The 24,257-nt window shown below is 43.3% G+C and overlaps 1 protein-coding gene across 1 annotated transcript in view; it reads right to left on the reverse strand.

Annotated features, from left to right (window-relative positions):
* Positions 1–481: 481 nt before the first annotated feature.
* Positions 482–24,257, reverse strand: part of GART (phosphoribosylglycinamide formyltransferase, phosphoribosylglycinamide synthetase, phosphoribosylaminoimidazole synthetase) — a 51,658-nt gene continuing 27,882 nt past the window's right edge. Inside the window, exons 12-22 of the mRNA XM_082247776.1 lie at positions 21,923–22,017; positions 20,233–20,342; positions 19,592–19,790; positions 16,666–16,917; positions 16,052–16,204; positions 13,589–13,792; positions 11,742–11,891; positions 8,211–8,341; positions 7,342–7,483; positions 5,259–5,374; positions 482–739 (exon numbers count right to left, since the gene is read on the reverse strand). Of these exons, the coding sequence (XP_082103902.1) occupies positions 536–739; positions 5,259–5,374; positions 7,342–7,483; positions 8,211–8,341; positions 11,742–11,891; positions 13,589–13,792; positions 16,052–16,204; positions 16,666–16,917; positions 19,592–19,790; positions 20,233–20,342; positions 21,923–22,017 (1,756 nt within the window). The 3' untranslated portion in view covers positions 482–535. The remainder of the gene's footprint in view (positions 740–5,258; positions 5,375–7,341; positions 7,484–8,210; positions 8,342–11,741; positions 11,892–13,588; positions 13,793–16,051; positions 16,205–16,665; positions 16,918–19,591; positions 19,791–20,232; positions 20,343–21,922; positions 22,018–24,257) is intronic.

Here is a 24,257-nt window from a genome sequence, read left to right on the forward strand (position 1 = left end):
TCAGTTCATGGTGCTCAGATACAGTTTATTTCCACTGTAAGCTAACTTGGAAAAAGCTGGCTGGTTGTCATGTTGATCCACCATCTTTCACAACAAAAGATATGGAACAGATGTATGCAAATAGAAATCTGACTTTATCCTGCATGCTTGTTCCTGATTGCAAACTTTGAAACCCTTGATTCCAGAGACAGGCATGAAAAAGTATTGTTAGAAGCAGGTTAGATTTAGCAGACACTGGAGTTCTCACTGTACAGGTTTCCTTAAATTGGATTGGTTGCTATGAGCAGGGAAATAGATACTTCCTTTGCACCAGTTTGCAAAACTGAGCTCCATTGACTGGAGGGCCATTTCAAGCACTGTCATGTCATCTGAATAGAGGACTTGTCAGTTGGGCACTTGGTACGCTGCATATTAAACAGATCATCATCCATAGCAATCAATTAGATTACTGCAGTCAGCTCATTAAAGAACAGATGTGGGTTTGGTTGCTCGTGTCACAGTGCTTTGCATTCCTTTACTAGAAGGCTGGGGGCATCTAGTTTTTGTTGGCAGGAGTCCTGTCCCAGCAGATTTTGCCATCTGCTCCCAGCTTTGCCACCCCACTGGCCACAAGTTGCAAGGCCGCGGGAAAAGCTCGGTGCTCGGCCTTCTTAACCCTTTCAGACAAAGTTTCTTCTGTGTCCCCAAACTCCACTGGAACAGCCTCTTGAAAGATGATGGCCCCGGCATCAACTTCCTCCTAAAACAGTCACATATGGTAGCAGATTAAGAACTTTAACATCTGAAATATGTGCTTCCATTTGTAAAGGCTTACTTGACTTTTCTAAACATGTTTGATGTTGCACCCACATAAAGATCTCGTACACATGGGCCCTGAGGCCTATACATTGTGAACAGGTGGTTTGTTTAGGCGTCCTTAGTTGGCAGGTGCCAAGTTCAGGGAGCCCATTCAAGAGCTATACTGACACTGCTGCTTGTTCTGACAGGTGTGCTGGTGAACGGTCCCAAACACACGCTGGGGTTGATTTGCTAAAACCGAAGAGTGAAAAATCTGGTGCAGCTCTGCACAGAAAGCAGCTTTGTGTTTTTTTTTTTTTGTCAAAGCCTAATTGAACAAGCTGAAGCTAGATGATTGGCTACCATGCACAGTAGCAGTAGATTTTGCACTCTCCAGTTTTAGTAAAATCAACCTCATTGTCTGCATTCAGGGCCGCTCAGTCATTTGTCACATTAGGTCAAGTGACTGTGCAGCTGCTGCATCCTATGATTTGAATAGGCTGCCTGCATGCAGTACCTGCCAGCTAGGGATGCAAAAACTGCCAAATGACAGTCCTATAGTCCTCAGCACCCAGGTAAACCTAGCCTTAGGGTGCAGCATTAAACATGATCACATTCCCCAACTCCCTATCCTCAATCAGACCCCCCCCCCCCTCCACTTAACTGAATTGCAGGGTGCTCATCACCGCAGGCTTCTGTTTATGTCTGAATTCAGCACAGCTGTGCATGGCACCACCTGCACGGCCATGTCCTTAATTCACACTAATTTATGAATGGAAATACTACAAGTCCCATCCACCACCAGGGACCCAGAATGCACTGTCACCGCACTTGCAGTCCATTGTTTATTCCCTCCATCCCTGTAAATTAAGCTTTTTATCTCTATATGGACCTTGGGCTGGCATTTAAAACAATGCAGGAGCCTGTGCATTGCACCCATAACACACTGACCATGGTTGCAAAGCTCTGCTCTACAACGCAAAACTTAAGAAAAAAAAAAAAAAAAAAAGTTATTTTTTTACTTCCTTAAAAACAGTTTCGCTGAAGTTAATGGACAGACACAGCTCCTGATCTTTTTGACCATTGGGTTTATACAGCCCCCTACAGAAATCTAGAAATGGTCGCAGATAAAGCGGATAGTCCTTTGAGGCCCATCCGTAAGCACGATTAGGAAGTCAGAATTCCTAAAAGACTCCCTAGGTGCCAGGTACACCCGAATAGCCAAAACCACATCCAGGGAATGAAACAGTTTCCTTAGGATGGTTTGGCCTGGGACACAGGGAGGGAAGGCAACACAATGTCCTCATTCAGATGGAAATCAGAGACCACTTTTGGAAGGAAAGACTGAAAGGGGCGAAGAACCACCAAATAAGGGGAATGACAAGACCACACCGCCAAGTCCGACACCCTGCGCGAAGAGCTAGGATAGCCTAAGCAGGGGAATTTCCCGAATAATTTTCAAAGGGAGGCTTCTGTAGAGATCCCAAGGGGGTAATGTCAAAGCCATCAAAACCAGTGACTAAAGCAACATGGAAGATTGTCCCTTGGGACAGCAGATCCTCCCTGGGAGGTAGTCTCCCAAGGGGGCGTCGGCAACCAGCCACACCAGGTCGGTGTAGCAAGAGTGGCGTGGCCAATCTGGGGCCATTAGAATGACGGGAATTCCTTCAGCCTCAATACTGCACAAGAGTCTCAGCAGAAGCTTGAGAGGGAATGCGTAAATCAGATACTGGCCCCAGGGGGCCACCAGCACATCTATGGTATCTGCTAGAGGATCCTGTGTCCATGCCACAAACCTGTGCACCTTCCTGTTGAGTCAAGACACCAACAGATCGGGGGTGCCCCACTGGAGACACAGCTGGTGAAACTCCTCCGGATGAAGGGAAGAAGGCCGGCTACATCCAGAGCTGCCAATACACTTCTTGTTCCACCCTGGTGATTGATATAAGCTCCGGAAGTGGCATTGTCCAGGGGTGTCCGGTGCAAATCCAATCGAAGGCGATCCGTCCTGCGATTCGGGCATAGCCTGATCGCTCAGAGTTCTAGGACATTGATCGGGAGTCTGGACTCTTCCAGTGTCCAAACTGCGAGCGGAGTGCTGACCCAGGACACCTCCCCACCCAGACAGACTGACATCCGTGGTGACCACCGTCCAATACAAGGGGAGAAAAGATTTGCCACAGAGAAAAGCTGGACAGCGAAGACACCAGATCAGAGACTTGTTTTTCGGCTCAGCCGGTCCCATTTGGCCAAGATCTCCCTTTGCAGGGACCTTGTATGGAACTGTGCAAAAAAAAAAAAAAGGAGTAGAAACCATCAGGCCCAGCACCCTCGTGCAAGTCCAGAGGGACGACCACCCGCTGGAAAGCAAGAGATGAATCGCAGCATGCAACTTCTGGAGTTTGTCCAGAGGAAGAAATAACTGACTAGAGCAGAGTCCGACCCAGATAGTCCAGCCGAACGTAGGAGACTCTGCTTGCAAGAGGTCGTCCAGGTAGCCCAGCACTGCAGTTCCTCGCTGACATAATGCCAGCACCGGAGCCAACACCTTTGTGAAGACCCCAGGAGCAGAGGCGAGACTAAAATGTAACGCCACAAACTGATAATGCTCCTCTCCCAGGGCAAAGCGGAGGAAGCATTGGCAACAGACACCTATTGGAATGTGTAAACATCCTTGATGTTGATAGAGGCAATAAAATCCCCCTGAAGCAAGGATGCCACCATCGTGCGAACAGACTCCATTCTGAACTTCAGTACCCGCACAAAGCAGTTCAGGGCCTGGAGATCCAGAATTGGAGCACTTTGCCTTCTTTCTTGGGGACCGTGAACAGTTTTGAATAAAACCCCTGAAAAAATTTCGGAGTTGGAACCGGAACAATTACCCCTTGAAGTAACAGGTCTTGCACCGCCCCGAAGAGGGCTTGCAATGAGTCCAGGCACAGATGCACATTGGAAGGGGAAGGAAAGAACCGCTTGAGGGAAAAGAACAAAACTCGATCTTGTAGCTGGACCATATTACTTCATGGACCCACTTGTTTTGCACCAAGGAGGTCCAGGGGCTCCGAAAACCAGCGAAGACGCCCCCCCCCCCCCACGCACTGGTGAGGGTGCACCTTCATGCAGAATGAGCCTTGTCTGCGGGTCTGGAGAACCCCCGCTTTGGACTTGTCAGACCAAGTTTGCTTGGATACTCCCGAAGAGGCCTGGAAAGGCTTTGAACCCTTCTCAGCCAACCATGAGGGAGGAACAAACTTCCTGTGAGCCGAGAAGGACGGGCCACATCTGTGACAAGGTTCCTTACCCTTACTAGCCTGTGGAAGAAAGGTGCTCTTCCCCAACCCCCCGCCCCCCCCCCCCCCCGGTGAGACTCTTAATGGAGGTCATCCAGGGTAGCTCCAAACAGGTGATCTCCTTGAACATGAAGATCAGTTAAGGCTTTTTTATAGGTCAGACAACATTTGAGCCACAAAACACGCCAAGGCCCACTGGTGAGACAGACAGTCTAGAAATCAGGGGGCCGTGTCCAAAGAGGCATCAAAGATCAAACTGCAGCCCCTGGACCAACTGGTTCGCCAATCGGGGAATAGATGGCCCACAAGAACATCAGACTCAAGGGGAGGGCCTTATGGGAAGGAGGGGAACCCGGGTGTCTGACTGTCCCAGGGAGGGGCCCGCGTCAACCCCAAAACCCTCCAGGGGGAGTTAGCTACTCACCATACCAGAAACCAGGCAGGCACCACTCCAGACAGAACCTCCTCATCATCGAAATGGGGGGCTGTCGGCCAGGAGGAACACTGCGACGCAAGCCGAGACCTGATCATATGCGATCTCGCAAGGCGTTTAACTTAAAGGCCCGTGGGGCCATGTCGCAGCCAACCTAGGGCAGAGCTGAGGTCTGCGCGCGCTTGTTGGCCAGACTGGGGTGACCACTGGATCTGGATTATCCAGCCCATCGCCCAGTCCAGCAGTTGATTGTAGATCTCACAGGGGGAACAAAAACAAATCTTATCTAAAGAAAAAAAATTGCCAGGAACAGAGATCCCAGCAAGAAACTAGGTCCTTACTCCTGAGTAGGCAGAAAAAATACCTATAGCAGAAAGGGGGGGGGGGGAGGGGGAGTGTACCTCCTGGAACTGCCCATAGGCGTAGTCAAGTTCTTTTTCTGTCTAGTGTCCTCCTCCTGTAGGGGGCAGTAAAACCCAATGGTCAAAGAGATCAGGAGCTGTGTCCACCAATGAACGAAAGAGAAATGTAATAAACGTACATATTTTATTTATGGGTTTGCATTTGTACAATTGTAATGACTAAAACTGCAGAAAAGCCAGTTTCTGTGGGTAACAGACATGCCATTTATAATAATCATCACCAGGGTTACCCTCCTACTTTTACATCTATCAAGTTAAGTTTGTTTGTGTGTAGCTACAACGAAAAGAATGATAATCCTAGAGTTCTACAAGGAAACCGCAGATCTAGACACTTACTGCCACAAAATGAACCGTACATCCAGTGACTCGCACTCCTGCTTCCAAAACCAGCTTGTGTGCATGGGCTCCTTTAAATGACGGTAGCAGTGATGGGTGGACATTAAGAATCTTCCCTGCAGTCATAGAACAGTTTTTTTAATTACTGACAGAATTTATAACAGTACAGTCAATATGAGGGGCTCTACCCTCAATCTCGAATATATCACAATAAGCGATATAAGGCTGCTGACCCTTTTATACTGCAAAAACACTACACAATAAATTAATCAAAACAGTAAGGTGTGCCTATTAACCCAAACAAAAATGTATGAAACTCCATTTAGTGCACAACTCAATTAGAACATGTATAAACAGCCTTTTTCAACCAGGGTGCCCAGAAAAAATGCCTAAAAATTGTATACAAGCCAGCGTGTGGATGAAGCCTGCCTTTTAGTTACACTAAGTCACATGATTTCATTGTGCACCATTACAGCCTCCTAGCTGCCGGCATCCTGATGACCAATGGCATCAACAATTAATATGGAGGATGTCAGTCGCCTGCACAGCATCCTTGTTTGACCCTCTCCGGCTCTCTCTGCCAGTGCTGGGGTCACATTAGTGAGTGATGGAGAAGAAGAAAAAAAAAAAAAAAACCCCACACACTGTGGGAAAAGAGCCATTGAAATACTAGTCAGTACCATTGTGCAAAAGTGTATTGATTTGGAAGAATAAATCACCTCTAAAGGTTGGGTGAATATTTATGTATTATGTAAAACTATTAGAATCGTTTTTTTACATTTTTATAAATAGGGTGCCTCGACACTGTCCATAATTTTAAAGGGGGCCTTGATGGAAAAAAAGGTTGAGAAACACTGATGTATAAATTCAAAAGTTCATAGTAGTGATGACCTATAAAGTATAGTTAAGTATAAAATCAAAAGTCCATATATAGTATATACTCCTTCTTGTGATCATACTGGATTATTTATATTACAGTGATATAGAGTGGGAGAGTGAGGAGACTACTGGAAGAATTTGAACTGCTACCCTGAGAGGTGGATTTGGTTATTACCTGCTCAATGGTCACTTTGTTAGCCAGATGGTTCTGGTGAGCGCATATTTTACACGGTGAAGCACTGTTTACTGAAGAGTATGGCACAAATTAAATTTTTTTGAAGAGCACGGTAATTGGTCATCTGTTACCATATGGGCTTTTGATTTTATACAGGTTTTATTTGTGCCCCTAAATGGTGTTTTATACATTTTTGTGTTAATAGTAGGTCAGCCCCTCCTTTTTTTGAAGAATTTATAATAGTATAAACAATAACTTACCATATATATATATATATATATATATATATATATATATATATATATATATATATATATATATATATATATATATATATATATATATATATATATATATATATATACATACATACATACACACACACATACATACATACATACATACACACACACACGTTATTATGGATTTTCCCTTTTTTTGTCAAAGCTTAAATGAAGAACTATAGGTAACCCCTCCCCCCCCTCATTTCGGATAGAGTAAGGGAGAGTTCTAACCCGGTGAGGTTTATTTTTGCCATCTGTGTCTCATTAGGGAGACTTCCCTTCCTGTCTGCTAGCCAAAACAGGAAGTGAGAGGAGATCCCTGTAAATTAAATAAATGTCTTGGGGCCTCTCAGGTCACCAAAAGTAGCGACCCCCATTGGAAGATTTCCCCTTCATTACTTTTCTGGGGACAACCCACAATTTGGGATTTTCTTTCACTTTCAATGATCATGGTAAACAGGACAAATAGAGGGGCGATTTGCCCTGGATAGGGACAAAGAAAGCAATAAAAATTGAATAAGTGTTCCTATCTACATACATACATACTAGCGCAAGAAATTAAAACCACAAAAAGGTGATCAAATACCACCAAAAGAAAGCATAAGAAAATTTTTTTTTTTGGGTACAGGGTCATATGACCACGCAATTGTCAGTTAAATGTAACGCAGCGCCGTATCGTAAAAAAATGACCTGATCATTAACTTTTTTGTTCACTTATAAGTAGGAATCAATATAAAGCACTCACCGCTCCACTTCCTGACAAAAGGTCCTGACAGAATCCTCATGAAGCCGGCCAGACACACAAACTGGATAGAGAATTCCTCAAGAACCTTATCGACGGCATTGTCAAATTCTTCCCGGCTCCTGTACTGCCTGTGGTCAATGACCTGTAGCGAGGAACAAAAATTTAGTTGACAGACTTTGTGGGCTGCAATCTGAAAGCAGTCATATCAATCCTTTGTTTTAAGCTGAACCTCAGCCTAACCTCCAGTCTTGCCAAGTGTACCGACGGTTTCCTATGGTGGCACACCTGTGGGCTCGCTCCTGACCCTGGCTGTGTGCGTCTATTGACAGGATTTAATGAACAGCAGAAGCCAATGGATCCCGCTGCGAGTCTCGCTGTGAGTTGTGAATGGCCGGGCAATCTTCTGGGACCTGTGACGTGTCCCAGAAGATTGCAGGGAGGGAGGGGGAGAAGAGAACTTCGGCTCGAGCCGCCTAGGCGGCCCGAGTGGAAGTGGGAACCTGTCAAATCTAGGTGCCCGCCCACCCCCCCCCAAAAATGACATGCCAGGGGGTTAGCAGTATTTAAAGTGAAAGTTCCACTTTTAGGTGGAACTCCGCTTTAAGTATAAAGGGACAATACAAAGATTTACCTTAATGCACTTTCCACAAACAGACTTTAGACAAAAAGATGTTTATACTAGGGACAGGTCATGGCATTCATCCACTCACAGATTCTTGGGCTGAGTATAGCAGTACAGTAAATGTGGTAATATTGGAGTCGTTTTTTTAAGTCAATGGGTTAGGAAACCATTTGATTGGTTGCTTTGGATAATACTTTCCACAGCCTCACTGGGACAACATCACATGACAAGGGAACCAGTCAATCACCTTTGTTGGAATACCAGCTGCCTCTGCCTTCTGCAGCCCCGCAACTCCGGCTTTGTTGGAGATCACAAGGGTGATGTGGGCAGCACTTGTGGAAGATTTGGTGCTCCTAATTAATGCCTCCATATTGGTACCTTTAGGAAAAAAAAAAAAAAAAAAAGAAGAAAAGAAAATTAAAAGTCTAGGTTAAATAGATTTTATAATGCTTTTGTTATACAGGTTAGCTTTTCGCGTCAAATAAAAAAAAAAAAAAAAACAACAACTTAGCACACTTGGTAACTTTTGAGAGGATTTTAAAAAGTTTTGGCTGTCACTTCCAATTGCAGCTAATGGAACACGATCTGTACTCCATTAACTTTAGTGGAGTGTGTAATGGTTGTGCGTATTGAGCCCATGAAAAGCTGTAAGACATTCATTTTGTCATGTCTCAGCCATGTTTGAGACAATAGCATTGATCTTAAACCCCCCCCGAATACATATGCTTAACTTGAACACACTTCAAAAGAGCCCATTATCTCAACTTAGGGAGGGATAGCAGAAACAGCTAATGGAGTTCTGGCAGGATGTCTGTTTCTGCTGACCAGGCCCATTGTAAAACTATGACCAAATCACCAAAACACCTGAAGGACTCCAAGATGGTGAGAAATAAGATTCTCTGGTCTGATGAGACCAAAATAGAACTTTTTGGCCTTAATTCTAAGCGGTATGTGTGGAGAAAACCAGGCACTGCTCATCACCTGTCCAATACAGTCCCAACAGTGAAGCATGGTGGTGGCAGCATCATGCTGTGGGGGTGTTTTTCAGCTGCAGGGACAGGACGACTGGTTGCAATCGAGGGAAAGATGAATGCGGCCAAGTACAGGGATATCCTGGACAAAAACCTTCTCCAGAGTGCTCTGGACCTCAGACTGGGCCGAAGGTTTACCTTCCAACAAGACAATGACCCTAAGCACACAGCTAAAATAACGAAGGAGTGGCTTCACAACAACTCCGTGACTGTTCTTGAATGGCCCAGCCAGAGCCCTGACTTAAACCCAATTGAGCCTCTCTGGAGAGACCTAAAAATGTCTGTCCACCAACGTTTACCATCCAACCTGACAGAACTGGAGAGGATCTGCAAGGAGGAATGGCAGAGGATCCCCAAATCCAGGTGTGAAAGACTTGTTGCATCTTTCCCAAAAAGACTCCTGGCTGTATTAGATCAAAAGGGGGCTTCTACTAAATACTGAGCAAAGGGTCTGAATGCTTCGGACCCTGTGATATTTCAGTTTTTCTTTTTTAATAAATCTGCAACAATTCTGTGTTTTTCTGTCAGTATGGGGTGCTATGTGTACATTCATGAGGAAGAAGAATGAACTTAAATGATTTTAGCAAATGGTTGCAATATAACAAAGAGTGAAAAATTTAAGGGGGTCTGAATACTTTCCGTACCCACTGATATATATAAATAAAAAACACCACACACACAAACACACTGTAAGGGAGGGCCACGATACTGTCAAACACAGGACATCCCATGGCAACGCCTCAGACGCCTAATTGGTCAGACGGCCTCTGTCAACACCCCTTTGATCCCAGAGAGGAAAAAAAAAAAAAAAGGGAGATGCCGAGATAGTTGACAGTTCTCATGTACCATCAAACCAGGAACATCGCTCAAGTTTGAGAACAGATATTACCTGGCTCATCGACTGAACTTTGCTAAAACCAAGAACACTGCAAGTTATCTTCCTTTTCAACTCTTTAACTCCCTGTTGCTTTGTCTCTTTACTACACCCTTTTTCTGTAAATATTTTATTTGCACCAATTTAACCTTTTTATTATTAAACCTTATTTTGAGAACTGTTAACCCTATCCCTAAGCTTTTAATGCAAAATAAAAAAGAATCTGTCTCTTGGAGGAGTGCTACTGTATAGTATAAATCCTATGAACATACCTGTCTGTGGTGACGATGTGTGTTACAGACTATCATGATTCTAAAATATGGTATTGCTAAGAGTACGATATTCCTCCTACTCGGTCAAAAAGGGGAGTTGGTAGCTTAAAGGGTTAATTGCCTAATTCAAATTTAGCCCAGTTACAAACTCAGGTTGCTGGCACCTAGATTGGGTCCTGCAAGCTGGAAAATCTTTGTGCAGGGTGCAGCTGAGAGTGGCATTGTTAGGCAAGTGACAGTGCAGTGCGAGATCGACCATGGCCAGTTCCATATCAGGAGTTTGTGATGGAAGCAGATATCAGATCCCTGCCTTCTTCACCGAGTGCAGTGGAGAACATGAAATCTAAATCGAACCCTGATGCTTAAAAGAGCATGTCACACAATGGTATCTGATATTCAATGTAATAGTTATAAAGTTATGTGAAAACAGTGTAATATATATATATATATATATATATATATATATATATATATATATATATATATATATATATATATATATATATATATATATATATATATATATATATATATATATAAAAAAAAAAAAAAAAAAAGGGACAAGCAAGTATTAAAAAATAAAGAAAAAAACCCACCACTACATAATTTATGCTGCACCTAGTTGTTACAGGTTACATGTCACTGCATACTCCAAAGTGGGAGTAATCAATCGAAGGCAGCCATCTAGCCATATATTGTTAGAGCATTTGTTACCCAAACACTCCATATGTCTGATATGTGCCTGCTGTACCATGTACTTAGATACATAGTCAGTCATGGGAAAAATATCCTGTTCTCTGTATCGCTTCCTTTATGTGAAATACCTGGTGTTTCTGCCAGTCCCTCAGCTTTCCTATTAGAAACTGACCACACTAAGCAAGAGAGCACACAAGGTCAGTTCTCTAGCTGTGCTGGGAACTCAGCCTGCTCTCCTCTAATGATTAGACTTGTCTTGACACGCCCCCACTGCACAGCCAATCACCGGGAAGCTCTGTGTGCTGCTGCTTCTCCTTCCCCCCAGCTCTTATGTAGCTGAGAACATAGGGATTGGGATTCACTTAATAAAAAAGAAAAAAAAAAAAATGTATCTATCATTTATTTTATTTTTAAATATAGATCCATCCACAAAAAAAAAAATGTTTTGCCTTTCATTCCTATGTTAAACTGAATGGAATGTTTTACAAGGTGATGGTACAAATCACTTTAACTCTAAACTGCTGACCTGCAAGGACTTTACCATCATTGCCTTTGGACAACATTGTGTACCAGGGTTTGTGGTCTCACAGGAACGCACACAATTTTTGGGGCTTGACATGTTGGGAGTCAAAAAAAAAAAAAAAAAAAACACCCGGGAAAACAGACTTTAATAATTTACCAAGAAGTTGGGTAACATTGTGCGCAATAAACATAACTATAGTTTCATTTTTTTTTTTTTACAGAAAAATGTCATATCCCCTTGAATACGTGCCATAAATATTAGAACTACCACAATTTTATTCACCAGTGTCTGTTTTAAGAAAATATGTTAACTAATCTTTAGGCCTAAAATGTACATTTTACCGAAAAGAAAAACCAGCTCTGGCAGTGAGTTAAATGCTTACCGGTCCCAGAGATGAGAACAGCCACTCTGGTTTTTCCTTCAGTCCTCTGGTCCTGTCCATTACAGACAGATGGGATCACATATTTCTGCAGCTGTACATTTGTCCCCTGCAGAGCTGCCATCAGATTTCGGACTTCCACACCGCAAGAGTCTATCAGAGACAACAAGTCACTTCTTCATACTCATCACCTGAATATTAACTACATCATAAAAATGCCACTTCTGTTTAGTACAAGATGTGTAATTTTCAGTAAGCTATAGCAACCAGTCAGATTTAATATCATGCAGCTTGCCGCCCCTTCGATGCATTTTCTGCATTCATTTTCTTCTTTCAGGCCTATTTTCCTTTTCTGCTATGGCTTTTTGTCTTTCATGAAAGTTTTAGTCTTCCTTTTGCAACATGTTGGAAATGTAGCAATACTAAATCAATGCGCATGTACATTTTTTGCAATGAAGCCTGCAGAGCATTGCACCCTAGATCAGTGCATCATGAGAGCAATGAACAGGCTTTCAATTTTTTTCCCCCAGCCTCAGGTCTATACGGAGGTACAGAGACCTGCTGTTCCCTAGCTAGAGGAAGTGTAGCTGGACTATAGAGGAGTGGTGTTACAGCACTGCCGATTCCAGCTGTGCCCCTCAAGCTTAGACACACGGCTGTAATTTATCCCCGAGAACGCACCTGGCACTTGTCCCCGAAACTGACAATACTTAGGCCTCATGTACATTGCAACTTGTAAACAGCCGTTTAGGAGCAGTTGGGCATCTTTATTTTCCGAAGCCCCTGAACCCAACTCCATGTTTTATTATCTGTCCATGTACACAGGGTCGTTTACAGTCATTTGCAGGCAGTTGAGTTCAGTGACGTTTTTTGGAAAGCAATTATTTGCGGTCGAACGTGTGTTTCCTGGCGTTTCAAACGCAAAAACGCGACCGAACGCGATGACCCGTGTTTAGCGCTCGCATTTTTCCATTTTAAAGGGGAATGATTTTTTGACCTATAGAAACGGTTCTAAAACACAAACGCCCGCTAAATGCAGGTGCAAACGCGACACAACGGACGTTTTAAACGTCCTTTAAATTCCAGCATTCAAGGGACTTTTTAAATATCCCATGTACATGAAGCCTTAGGGGAGGTATGAATAGAAAGGGAGACAAAAAAGGAGGGAGACCGAGTTGCGCATGCACAAGCCCTTTGACGGTGCAAAAAGGGAGAGGGAATCGCCAATGGGATACATAGGGGAATTTACTGATCCTAAGCCTGACAGTTATTTTAAATGGCCCCTTAATCTATCTAGGCAAGGTAACACTTCACATACATCTTCTGAAAATTCTAGAGTGCAGTGTTAACAAAAAAAAAAAAAAAAAAAAAAAAAAAAAAAAAATATATATATATATATATATATATTATCTCTTAAATGTTTGCAATAGGATGGGCCACTCTCTGGTCTCTGCCACTGGCAATCAAGACAAGTGGAGGATGTCAGTTTGAAACATGGACTCTGCCCCCATGATGGAAAGGGAAGTTGATCTATTCTGTTCCAAGGAAGACAAACTCTCAATCCATAATAATAATAATAATAATATATATATATATATATATATATATATATATATATATATATATATATATATATATATATATATATATATATATATATATATATTTTATATATATATATTAATGGCCAGGTGGGCATATACATTTGCCTGGGTGTCTGGAACATAGCTCCCTATACGGTGCTCTCTTTTTGCAAGGAAAGTGGCGTTACTTTAAATTGCATTCAGTTGTTTTGACAGAGCTTCCCATTATAAAATACACTCCTGCTTTAACTCCCACAAATACAAGACCTGGAGGGCGGGGCGTCATTTCTCCGATGATCCAAGCATCCTCTGCAGGCTGGAGATCCCTCAGAACCTCCTCAGCTCGTGTTCTCTCCACTACCAAGATGGCGCCAATCCCACAGTTAAAGGTCCGGCTCATCTCCTCCTCCGACAGACCTCCATGCTTCTGCAGCCAAGAGAATATTTCCGGGACCTTCCAACAAAGCGCATCTGAAAAGAGGGTCACATTAGCCGGAAACATGAATAAGAAGATAAATGGACATCGTGGCCTTTGGGGTAGAAGTCTAAAACTGCTAGCTACTCCAAAATCACTCATTCAAGGAACTTCAAAAAGATTTACCAGTCTAATAAAAACAAAAACCCCAAAAACAAACCCACAATCCCCTCTGGGTGATCAATGTACATTTCAGGGATTTTAACAAAAAGCGTAGTCGAATCGCTTTTGTTATTCTTAAGAAATAGCCGTTTGTTTCATCATGTAATTGAAGACCGAATTTGGTTCATTATAAAAGCATGGTGTACTTTGAGTGCTCTTTCACACGGACGCTCCGTATGTCCCCATGTATGTTTTCGGGTGATATACGGACATAATGAATGTCTATGTGGATGACCATCCGCTGACATCCGATTTTCGTCCTTTCAGTTCTGTTCCGTTTAGTTCTGTTCCGTTTTTTGGAACGGAACAAAACCCTATTTTTGTTACGTTTAAAAAACGTAACGGATGCAAAATCGGATGTCAGCGGTGTCATCCGCTGACATCCGCAATGCCCATAGACCTACATTATGTCCGTATATCATCCGCAAACGGATGGGATGATATGCGGACAGAGAGGCTGACACTTGTCCGTGAAAAAAAAAAAAAAAAAAAAGTGCCGGAGCGGATCGCAATACGGTCCGCTCCGTGTGAAAGAACCCTAATGAGAAAAGCTGCAGGGTCTGCAATCCTTCAGAAGTATTTAACCCCTGAGGGGATATCACACCAAGACTTTAAATACCTATTGCAAGGGGATGACTAAAATTTAACATTTTTCTGGGGGTGTTCTATACATTGATTGTGAACAGAACAACTCCAGGTTACCATATTGCATTTAATTTTACAGAAAAATAACAGCAGCTGCAGATTGAAAAGGAAAGGTAAAAAGGTTAATAACATTAAATCACAATATGGCTTGTGTAACAATGGTACATGCTAGATTTGTTTTGGCTAGATTTTTTCCACAAAAGTGTTAAATGTTATCAAGCTAAAGCCTGGTACACACTAGGATTTCTGTTCCCTTTAGTACACCGTTCTCTTCGGCCTATTGGTTGTGTTCTGACAGGGTGATGCAATTCCAAATCAGCAGTCTCCGCCATTGGCTGAGAGCGTGATCGGGAGTCAGTCGGCTGCTAGTTTTCCAGCATGCTTGTCCAACAGAAGCTGGCCAAACAGCCATCTTCTGTCGGACCGGCTCGCATACACATGGGCCGACCGTCGGCCAGCAATCGTCCCGGGTGTACGGGGCTTTATTTTGAAGGCAAGAGAAGCTGCCCATAAAGTCCTATATGAAAAAAATAAAATAAAATACAACACACACACACTTCACCATAACACAACACAAGACAACATCCAGGCTAATAGGCCCCAACATTATTTAAAGAAGAATTCCAGGTATGGATATTTTATACATAGTTGCATTGGTCCATCTCGTAAATTACTACAATACAGGATTTATATAGCGCCAGCAGTTTGCGCAGTGCTTTACAACACGAGGGCAGACAGAACAGTTACAATTCAATGCAGGAAGAATCAGGGGGCCCTGCTCGTTAGAGCTTACAATCTAATACAGACACACACTACCTGGCCAATGCCCCATAAAGCTGGAAATTCTAGTTACTCCAGTACTCTAGGTGAAGTGAGGTCACCTTGCCTCTCCATCACATCCAATCAGAACGCTTTCATTCATTCAGAATACACAAAGCATTCTCTGAATGGCACCGGTGGCAACAAGCTAACCCCTCTGTTGAGAATCCAGCAGGGCAGTCACTCAGCAGGGGACCCGGAAACAAGTGGCGATTACTGAATTAGCAGTGCCCAGGTTTCACCAGGTTCCAGTGGCATCAGTTTAGGTATGGTATATGCACATAGTTACCTAGGTCCAAATTGGACCAATGTAAAAATGTCTAAAATAACCATACCTGGAATTCATCCTAAATAACAGAGCTCCAAAACAGCAACAGTCTTCTTTATTGGTAGGATTATGTACACTGAAAAGCTGGGAGACATTGTGTTATGCCAGACCGCTGAAAAGAAAGCAACTGTAGGATTTCAGATGACATATGAACCCCATCATTTAAGCCGAGGTGTCCGATGCAAGAAAAAGTTTGCATCTGCAATTACATTTCCAGAGTTATTGTAATGCAAGTGTGAATACTCAGATCATTGTTCGATTTAGTTAGATCATTTTGCTTTTTTTTTTTTTTTTCTTTTACCTAAAGTGACTCCGATAGATGCAGGCAGAACTCTGGGTATGTTCTCCAACAGACCTCCCCCCGTGATGTGAGCATAAGCTTTCACATGGCCCGATTTTAGGATGGGTAAGAGTGTTTTGCTGTAGATTTTTGTTGGAGTCAGTAAAATCTCACCTGTTAGAGAGAAAAGAAAGAACAAACCACACACACTTTAAAAAAAGACATTAAATCATTAACAGTCATTTACACAGGCATCAAAACAGTGTGCGTTTAGATGCTTACAACATAGTTTTGTACGCATGTAAAAACACCGCACAATAGGAATCAAATGGAGCTATACACAATGCAGCGACAAAAGCGGAAAAACAAAAATACAAAAAAAAATAATAATAATAATAATAATAATAATAATAATAATAATAATAATAGCAGATTTTGACCAGTTCACCAGGAAGTAGCCAAAATGCACGCATTGTACAGCCAGCTTTGGTATCCAAATTCTTTGTTCACAAGAGGCTTCTGGCTGGAATATTTCATTCAAGTGATAGGTCACATTAAACTATACAGACAAGAAAGTGGTTTTAAACTTGCAAAAAACAGTCATTACTCGTTTACTTCATTAACAGCACACTCACCAAGTGTCTGCGTCCCACACCCAAAGGGAGCTGGAGAGGAGAAGCCCAGGCTGGAGTTATCCAGAATCTTCCTAACCAGACTGAAACCATTGCTATGGACCCCGGAGGAAGCCACACCGATAACCAGATCTCCTGCCGTGATCCTGTCCAGTAACGGCAGCATTTGGCCCCTCTCTACCGCTCCTACTGCAAACCCAGCCAGGTCATACTCCCCCGGGCCATACATGCCCGGCATCTCTGCTGTCTCGCCCCCTGCCAGAGAACAGAAGAAAAACATGACTGTACAACAACATTACCAATTACAATGAGTATAAATAAAAAGGCAACACAGAATAGATTTATCCAATCTTCTAAAAGGTGTCTGTTCTTGCAAGATTCAGGTTTCATTGTATAGCCCTTTCCTATGTTAAAGCTCAAGGAAAACTTTCCCCCTAGGTTTTGAAATAGCAGGATTAGAGCCTTTTCTAGTTTGCATTACTGTGTCCCCAACTTGGCAGACTTCCTGCCAGGACAAGAAGCAATAGCAAATCCTAATGGGGACACACAAAAAAAAAAAAAAAAACAAATTGACAAGGTTTTAAATTATACCTAGATCTTCCTTAGGAAGACAGAAAATCCCCATCCTCAAGCAATTGCTTGCATGGGTGTCACAGGGATAAGAAGGCAGGGCAAATCTCCACAGTGAGGTTACAGAATGATTTTATCCTCAAGCAACTGCTTGCATGGGTGTCACAGGGGATAAGAAGGTAGGGCAAATCTCCACAGTGGGGTTACAGAATGATTTTAACCCTTCCCCACCTGATCTAAAACTAAAAATGTGTTTGTGCAGGTGGTGGGAAGCATAAAGTGCAAAGTACAAATTGGATTTTGCCTTACCGCAAAATCCATTTCACTGTTCATTGAGGAACGCTCCTGATTCTTAACCATTGGGTTATACCCCACCCCCCCACAGCAGGACACTAGGCAGAAGAAAAAAAAAAAAAAAAAGTCTGGCTATACACCTATGGGCAGTCCCAGGAGGTATACTCCCTCTCCCTGCTATAGGTACTCAGTTGTGGTACAAGCAGTGTCAAAAAAAGCCTTCCCAGAAGAGTTGAAGATGTTATAGCTGTGAAGAGTGGGCCAACTCAATATTGAACGCTACAGACTAGGACAGGGATGCCATTAAAAAGTTAATGTGCATGTAAAGGAAGGCGTCCCAATACTTTTGGTAAAAACATACATACATAGTAGCTCGCAAAAGTGAGTACACCCCTCACATTTTTGTAAATATTTTTTTATATCTTTTCATGCGACAACACTGAAGAAATTACACTTTGCTAAAATGACACTTTGCTACAATGTAAAGTAGTGAGTGTACAGCTTGTATAACAGTGTAAATTTGCTGTCCCCTCAAAATAACTCCCAACAAAAGTGAGCACACTCCTAAGTGAAAATGTCCAAATTGGGCCCAATTAGCCATTTCCCTCCCCGTGGTCATGTGACTCGTTAGTGTTACAAGGTCTCAGGTGTAAATGGGGAGCAGGTGTGTTAAATTCCGTGCTATCGCACTCCCATACTGGTCACTGGAAGTTTAACATGGCACCTCATGGCAAAAAAACTGATGATCAAAAAACACACACACACACACACACACACACACACACACACACACACACACACACACACACACACACACACACACACACACACACACACACACACCCCCCCCTAGTTGCTCTACATAAAGATGGCCTAGGCTATAAGATTGCCAAGACCCAGAAAGTGAACTGAAGCACAGTGGTTTACTAGGACAGGTTCCACCCAGAACAGGCCTCACCATGGTCAACCAAAGCAGTTAAATGCACGTGCTCAGCGTCATAGCCAGAGGTTGACTTTGGGAAATAGATGTATGAGTGCTGGCAGCATTGCTGCAGAGATTGAAGAGGTTGGGGGGGGGGGTCAGCCTGTCAGTGCTCAGACCATACGCCGCACACTACATCAAATTGGTCTGCATGGCTGTCGTCCCAGAAGGAAGCCTCTTCTAAAGATGGTGCACAAGAAAGCCCATAAACAGCTTGCTAAAGACAAGCAGACTAAGGACATGGGTTACTGGAATAATGTCCTGTGGTCTGATGAGACTAAGATAAAAGAACATATTTGGTTCAGATGGTGTCAAGCATGTGTGGCAGCAACCAGGTGAGGAATACAAAGACAAGTGTGTCTTGCCTACAGTCAAGCATGGTGGTGGGAGTGTCATGGTCTGGGGCTGCATGAGTGCTGCCAGCACTGGGGAGCTACAGTTCATTGAGGGAACCATGAATGCCAAAAAGTACTGTGACATACTGAAGCAGAGCATGATCCCCCTTCCTTCAGAGACTGGGCCGCAGGGCAGTATTCCAACATAACGACCCCAAACTCCTCCAAAACAACCACTGCCTTGCCAAAGAAGCTGAGGGTAAAGGTGATGGACTGGCCAAGCATGTCCCCAGACCTAAACCCTGTTGAGCATCCTCAAATGGAACGTGGAGGAGCACAAGGTCTCCAACATCCACCAGCTCTGTGATGTCATCATGGAGGAGTGGAAGAGGATTCCAGTGGCAACCTGTGAAGCTCTTGTGAACTCCATGCCCAAGAGGATTAAGGCAGTGCTAAAAAAATAGTGTCCAGACAAAATATTGACACTTTGGGCCAAATTTAGACATATTCACTTAGGGGTGAACTCATTTTTGTTGCCAGCGGTTTAGACATTAATGGCAGTGAGGAGTTATTTTGAGGGTACAACACATTTACATTGTTATACAAGCTGTATACTCACTACTTTACATTGTAGCGAAGTGTCGTTTCTTCAGTAAGGTCACACGAAAAGATCTAAATAGATTTGCAAAAAATGTGAGGGATGTACTCACTTTCGTACTATATAATATACATACACACGAATAGTTACCCAGAAGAGCACATCCGGCCATCTGGCAGGCCTTGGCAATACCAGAGACCACAGAGGCCGCCACAGACACATCCAGGGCCCCACAGGCAAAGTAGTCCAGAAAGAACAGAGGTTCTGCTCCCTGCGCCAGGATGTCATTGATGCACATGGCGACTAGATCCTGTCCAATAGTGTCATGTTTGTTACATGCCTGTGCAATCTACAAATAGGGAACAATGGAAATAATAAGCTAAAAGATCCCAAAATAAAGAGATCAACTAAAAATGTTAAAAATAAAATCTAAAAAAAAAAAAAAAAAAACACGCCTTTTAGAAAAAAGGTATGTAGAGGAAAGGCAATAACAAATTTAATATGAAAATGAATTAGTTACCAGAATTCACCAGTGAATCTACGCGTTTAAAGTGTAGAGATAAACATATAGGCTACCACTCAGACCTCTTAAAAGGTAGGCTGGCTAGGATAGTGATCCCATAGCTCTATGGGATCTATGAACAATCCATAGGTGTGATGGTCAGATGTTTCCAAGCGTTTGGCCACTTAGTATATGTAGTCCAACACCTCGCTGATGCTACTCATAAAATTACTAACAGCCATCTACTGTATGTCAGCCATTAACAGATGCTTTTCTTGTTTTGGATTACCTTCAGTTTTGTTCCAACACCATCTGTCCCAGACACCAGAATAGGGTCTATATATCCTGCTGCTTTAAGGTCAAACAGTCCAGCAAAGCCTCCAAGCTCTGCATTGCATCCTGGAAAAATACTCACATAAAAGTATAAAAAGTAATACACAAGTGACAACCGCAATGACGGAAGCGCTAACTGAAACATGTAGAGGGCCATTTATATGGCCGTACTTCAGACACTTTCTAATTATCAATTCTGCACCATGTGTTTTCAGGTGGGATCTTATATTAAAGATCACAGTACTGGCATGCTGGGGTTCTCACACAGGTAAGCAAGCGTTTCATCTGCTCCTCCTTACTCCTGTTTATTCAGAAAAATGCTTTGCATTCTGTAAACCACAAAAACAAAAGGCATCCTGTGAATGGAGAGGTGCATAAGATGACCTGATCGCTTTGCTGTATGAGACCTCCAGCTCTCGTACCTACAGCATGCCTGAAGAACAGTGGTAGATGTATTTAACTGACACACAAAAGTAAGATCCGTGAAGATTTATTTATAATCTAGAACAGGGGTCTCCAAACTTTCTAAACAAATTGACTGTCTTTCAGACTTTAGGGGTGCCAAACTATGGCCATTGGGAGTAAAGATTTCCCTGGCGTCAGTGGAAGTAAACAACGCACTTTTGATATGGGGGGGGGGGGGGGGGGGGGTTGGAATAACGCCCCATCATTGGCATTAGTGGGAGAAATGATGCCCCGCTGATGTCAGTAGCAGGAATAAAGCCCCATTGGTGGTGTGTCAGTGGGAGGTATAGGGTCTTGTATCAATGGGAGGAAAAAGTGCTCCAAGGGCCAAATAAAAAGCAAGCAAAGGGCCTCATTCAGTCCCTGGGCTGCAGTTTGGAAACCAATGGTCTAGAACGGGGATCCTCAAACTATGGCTCTCCAGCTGTTGTGGAACTACACATCCCATGAGGCATTGTAAAATTCTGACACAGACATGACTAGGCATGATGGGAATTGTAGTTCCTGCACAACTGAAGGGCCATAGTTTGAAGACCCCTGGTCCAGAACATATAACCAGAGGTAACTTTCTCCCAGTTAAGAATTTATAAATTAGTTTTATTCAATCCTTACCTATTAAACACTCAATGGGATTAGGTCTTCAATACACTCAGACCACACTACTAATCATTGATCTGCCACTTTCCACCAAAACCACACGGTGCAATTAACAAAGACCTTGCCTTCCTCTATAGAGTTGACCTTTACCCAGCTATTGTCCAATGCTTAACAATTAATATTGGACTTCAGATTACTGGTTCAACCTTAAACTGTAGTGTCAAAATGTTGAGATTAGAAGGTAAAAATTTGGCTTATGCCCAGACATACACTTTGACAATACAGACACTTTGACAATACAGGCATTTATAGTCCCCAATTCACATTATTATGGAGAGGTCATGCCTCTATAGACATAACTTAACATTTCCTGTCTGACAAGAAAGTTCTTTGTCTTAACGGACTTGTGACCAGCAGCAGGAACAGCTAATCCAGCTCTGCACATCCTCCAGCTGCTTTATGGAGGAAAATCTCTCTCCTTATTTCACCCCTTTCACTATCTGATCTCCAGTGATGGGAAGCCCAGAACCCCCGGTCCACATACAACTCTACAATACCTAACCCATTGGATTGTTCTGGCTTACCTGGTCTAGCAGTGGCAGCAGCAAAAGGCTTAATTCTCTGCACCAGAGTGTTCCCAGCCTCTATGTCCACACCACTGTCTTTGTAAGTCAGGGGCCTGTCAGGACACAGGGAAATATTAATACCCAAGTATCTTAAATTCTAAGTAGAAAAATCTACATTCACAGTAGAAAGGTACATACAGGAACCGTAATGCATGCCAAAAAAGGTGTTTATACAATTAGCAGGCTCTTTGAATCTACCAACTTTTGCTGTGCTAGGCTGCTGCATCATGTATGGGAGAGCATTTTTTTTTTTTTTTTTCTTTTGGGAGACTGCAATTGCGTCACATTTTTGGGGTGGGGTTCGATATGTGCAAAGATAGGTCACAAATACTTAAAGTATAAAAAAAAAAAAAAAAAAACACACACACACACCATTTTCTTTTCAAGGGCCTCAGCTTTCAGAAAATATAGAATGTTTGGGGGTTCCAAGTGAACTTTCTTGCAAAAGCTGCAGATTTTTACATGTAAAAATTTTCAAAATTGCCCTGGGCAGCAAGTGGTTTAAGTCCTGGCACCTTTTATGGGCATTTAATTGGAGAATACAGCAATCACTGGAAAATTATTTGTTGCATCTATAAAAACACATTCACGACAACCAACTATTTTTCAGTAGTGCATGGGGGTTTCTGTAATATTAAAAAGGGCTGTAAAAGGTTTTTTTTTATCTGAATGCAGTCTATGCAAGAAGATAAAAAGCCTTCAGTCTGCAACAGCCGCCCTCCAGCACCCCCTAGTACACAGGTGTAAACACAAGGCCCGTGGGCCGAATGAGGCCCCCCATGCCATTTTATGTGGCCCTCGCACCTCTCCTGCAGCAATCCCCTGGTCTCTGCCCCCACCTTGTCTCAGTAGTCAGCAACAGAGGACAGAACTCCTTTGCCAGATCCTGTGGTTCTCTTTGCTGCTGCAGTAAGGCTTGTCTTGGTCCCCCCTTTCTCAGCAGTCTGCAGCAAAGAGGAGGGCAGACCTCCTCCTACAGATCCTGCACCTCTCTGTGCAGCCACAACACCACCTTGTCTCTGCCTCCCCTGGTTCCAGCATTAAGTAGACTCTGTAAGCAGAGTCCAGCCCTCCTTTGGTCATCCTCCAGACCTTGCACTCGCTTTCCAGATCCACCCGCATCTTCTTCCTGGCAGTAGCACCAGGTAAGGGGTTGCATTGTGATGTAAAAAAAAGGGTGGGTGACTCTTGACTTCTGATGGTGGAGGGACTCTTGACATCACATGCAAGGGTGTAAGGGGGGCGTTGGGTGCCCTGGACATCTAATCCTACAGATAACCGGCCCTTTGAGGGCAACCATAATGCTGAGGTGGCCTGCGATGAAATGGAGTTTGACACCCCTGCCCTAGTACTTACCGAGTCCCATCTTCCTCCAGCGATGTCGACGAGTTTCTTGGCTGTCCAGGGCTCTCCTCCTGATTGGCTGAGACACAGCAGTGGTGCCATTAGCTCCTGCTGCTGTCAAAGTCAGTTATTCAATCAGGAGAGAAAGGGGGCAGGGCAGAAACGGGGCTCCATGTATGAATAGACACAGGGAGCTGTGACTCCGCTCAGGTGCCCCCATAGCGAGCCGCTTGCTGTGAGGGCACTCAACAGGAGGGAGGGGCCACAAGAGCCAAAGGGGGGCTTGAGAAGAGGAGAAGAAGGAGGATCGAGGTGGCTCTATGCAAAACCAACCGCATAGAGAAAGTATAACTTTTTTTTTCCTCAAAATAAAATAAAAAGTGAGGAGACAAAAAAAAAAAAAATCACTTTAAGCCCCCATTTAGGTGGTTCCATTTGTGAGAACACATTCACCTTACAACTCACCTTTCAGTGCCAGATCTGCAAGTATGCCATCCTGCTATCAAATATATATACCATATTGACCATCTCCAGGAGAAAGAGCCCTTCAGCATGTCAACCATGGCTCATCTGTTGCACGAAAAAGTAATCTTCAGGTTTTTCCCAGATTACAGGTGAAGTTATTGTGGTGGTGTTTCAAAGTGAAGACCATTGTATATTCTAGGTTCAGAGCATGTGCTATTTCCGCACAAAATACCCCTTGAGGTGTAGGTTCTTGTACAGCTACCCACAAACTTTGATTCTTTTTGGAGCGGTTGTAGAGCCCAAATGAGGAATAAAGCTTTGACTGTGCTGTGCAATCCGTTCGCAGTTTTGGGCTTCAATGACGAGTGCCACTTCCTTGTCTCAACAAACTTGTAGCGTCATTAGTGTCCCCAGACTATAGATGCAGGTGCTGGCGGCACCTCCCAAACAGAAGTGTACACTCCTTCCACTTCCTACAAATTAT

This window comes from Pelophylax lessonae (genome assembly GCF_965119305.1).
Source record: "Pelophylax lessonae genome assembly, chromosome: 2".
NCBI lineage: Eukaryota > Metazoa > Chordata > Amphibia > Anura > Ranidae > Pelophylax > Pelophylax lessonae.